Source organism: Lissotriton vulgaris, chromosome 2_1, assembly GCF_964263255.1.
Source record: "Lissotriton vulgaris chromosome 2_1, aLisVul1.2, whole genome shotgun sequence".
Classification (NCBI taxonomy): Eukaryota; Metazoa; Chordata; class Amphibia; order Caudata; family Salamandridae; genus Lissotriton; species Lissotriton vulgaris.
Genome location: NC_141687.1, coordinates 198,820,042 through 198,822,272, shown reverse-complemented (window position 1 = coordinate 198,822,272; position 2,231 = coordinate 198,820,042). Strand labels below are relative to the sequence as shown.

The following is a 2,231-nucleotide window of genomic DNA, read 5'->3' as shown; positions in this document are numbered from 1 at the left end:
ATTTTCAACGGGCGAAGAGTTTGGAACCCCGGTGGACGGGCCCCTGGCAAGTACTGATCACCACCCGGACGGCTCTTTGAGTGGAGGGGAAACGGCACTGGCTGCACGCACACCACTGCAAGAAGGTCTCCTCGACCTTGGCCACAACAGAAAGCATCGACAACCAGGAAGAGCTCCTGAACAAGGACCGACCATCACTGAACTGCTATCCTGATACCGCGGCACTTGAACCTGCAAAATTCCCTGATCCCACTGTGCCATCCAGAGAAGGGTATTTCCTGCGTCGAAAGGAGGGAGCTTCGGCTAAGTAGACCACAGACTAAGTTAAATCTCAGAACGGTGACCTAAACACCACCAAGGGTCACCCGGAGAGAAGCTAAACGAAGTCTGTGGTTCTGCCCGCTACCGAGCACCTTGAAGATGATGGAAGCGCCAGATAAGAAGATGATGGAAGCGCCAAATAAGAAGATGATGGAAGCAACTGGAAATACCCACTACAGAAACCCAAAAACAGACAGACTCCACAGCTCAAAGACAATTGCACTTTTCATCACAATCCTTTTCTGCTTTCTCCTCATGACCACACTCTGGATTGTGGAAGAGAATGCACCTGCTCATGAAACATTCCTGACCACTGCTCAGCCTCCCACTATGAAGGAACATTATCTGATTTCGCTCTCTCCTCAACTCAGAGAGAGACGAAAGGAGTTTTGGAATAACTCCTTTGTACAGCTGCTGCACCAGCACAATCTTGTCACCAATGCCACCAACTGCTGGATCTGTGGGTTACTACCCCATGCCACTGGACATTCAATACCTTTCATCCCTTCACCCTTCTCAATTCACGGCTCCTACCTTGCTTGGCTGATCCTCCTGCAAGAAAGCTATAAGGACAATGCCACCTCCAGCAAAACCATGACGCATTTCTTTCATGAGGTCTGGCGAAACAAAACCAAGACTCACTTCTGCCCGCAGACCTCCAACGACTCTATCCACATGGACATCCCTGCTAAAGAACGAATTGAAATGCAGGAGTTCAACAATCCAACCAGACCCACCTTCTCCTACCTACGGAAACGAACGGCTGCCACCCTGACTGTGGCTCTATCTGTCATCAACGTCACAGGCCACATGTGCATAGAAGGGCTTGGGACACAGTTGGTAGGCTGCAGTGCTTGCCGTTTTACCAGAACTTTGGACTCCACCGATCCACCTTCCTTCGTATCGTCTCCAAACATGTACTTCGTCTGCGGCACAAAGGCTTACACCTGGCTCCCCAAAGGCTGGGGGGGCACTTGTTTCATCTCCTTCATCCTTCCTCCGACTTATGTGGCTCCAGCGAATCACCATAGACAAAAACGAGCCAAGGACATTGAACAAGCCGACTCAACAGGAGCACAGTTCCTCGATGCTATGAAGGGACTTGTTCCGCTCTGGGGCCCGATGGCAAACAGCTGTGCCATCCGACATCTGACTCAGGCAGTCGAGACAACAATGAACATCACATCTGGTATCCTTGCTAACAACACCGCCGAGCTTCAAGCGGTCCGCTTGGTGGCTCTCCAGAACCGCCTTGTTCTAGATGTGGTTCTTGTGGACCGTGTTGGAGCATGCCGCATTATTGGGTCCAGCTGCTGTACATACATACCGGACAATTCACCCTCAGTGTACAAGGCCATCGAACATCTCCACAGACTCTCTTCAGAAGTCCACCAGGAGCAGGAAGAATGGTCACTTGGTGGATGGTTCTGGAGTACTATTAAGAACTGGGGCTGGAGACTGTTTTCCATTATCCTGATTCCTGTAATTGTAATATGTGGACTATGCTTAGGAACTCAATGCCTGCCCCCTCTGTGTTCATTATGTACGAATTGTATTTGCCCTAAGACTGTGGACTTTGGAAATGAACGCATGAGAGCATTGTATGATACCGAGGTTAGGAATTTAATGAAGATCGATATCGAGTAGGCAAGCTGGCTAGATATGTTGAAAAGGGAGGACTGTTAAAACTTAGGCTGCAGCATCAACATTATCGGCGCCATCTTGCCCCTTTTCGAGCCCATCCGTGCGCGTAAGCGGCAGCCATTTTGAGTACCATGGCCTCTCTGCCCATCGTTGATAGCCAGCGCGTCTCTCTCTCTCTCTCTCTCTCCTGACCTCGCAAAGCATCCCCCGCACGCTGACAGCCCCCGCTCTCACATGCCTTGGGTCATAAACCCCTCTTCAGCGCA

The 2,231-nt window shown here is 50.6% G+C and overlaps 1 protein-coding gene across 1 annotated transcript; it reads left to right on the top strand.

The window, feature by feature from the left end:
* Positions 1 to 420: 420 nt before the first annotated feature.
* On the top strand, positions 421 to 1,968 carry LOC147729830 (endogenous retrovirus group PABLB member 1 Env polyprotein-like). Its single transcript, XM_086958509.1, has one exon. The coding sequence runs from the start codon at positions 421 to 423 to the stop codon at positions 1,966 to 1,968; it is 1,548 nt and encodes a 515-aa protein (XP_086814635.1).
* The last annotated feature ends 263 nt before the right edge of the window (positions 1,969 to 2,231 follow it).

Excerpts from the sequence above, each read along its gene's own strand:
- LOC147729830 (XM_086958509.1), top strand. The coding sequence starts at position 421 with ATGATGGAAGCGCCAGATAAGAAGATGATGGAAGCGCCAAATAAGAAG.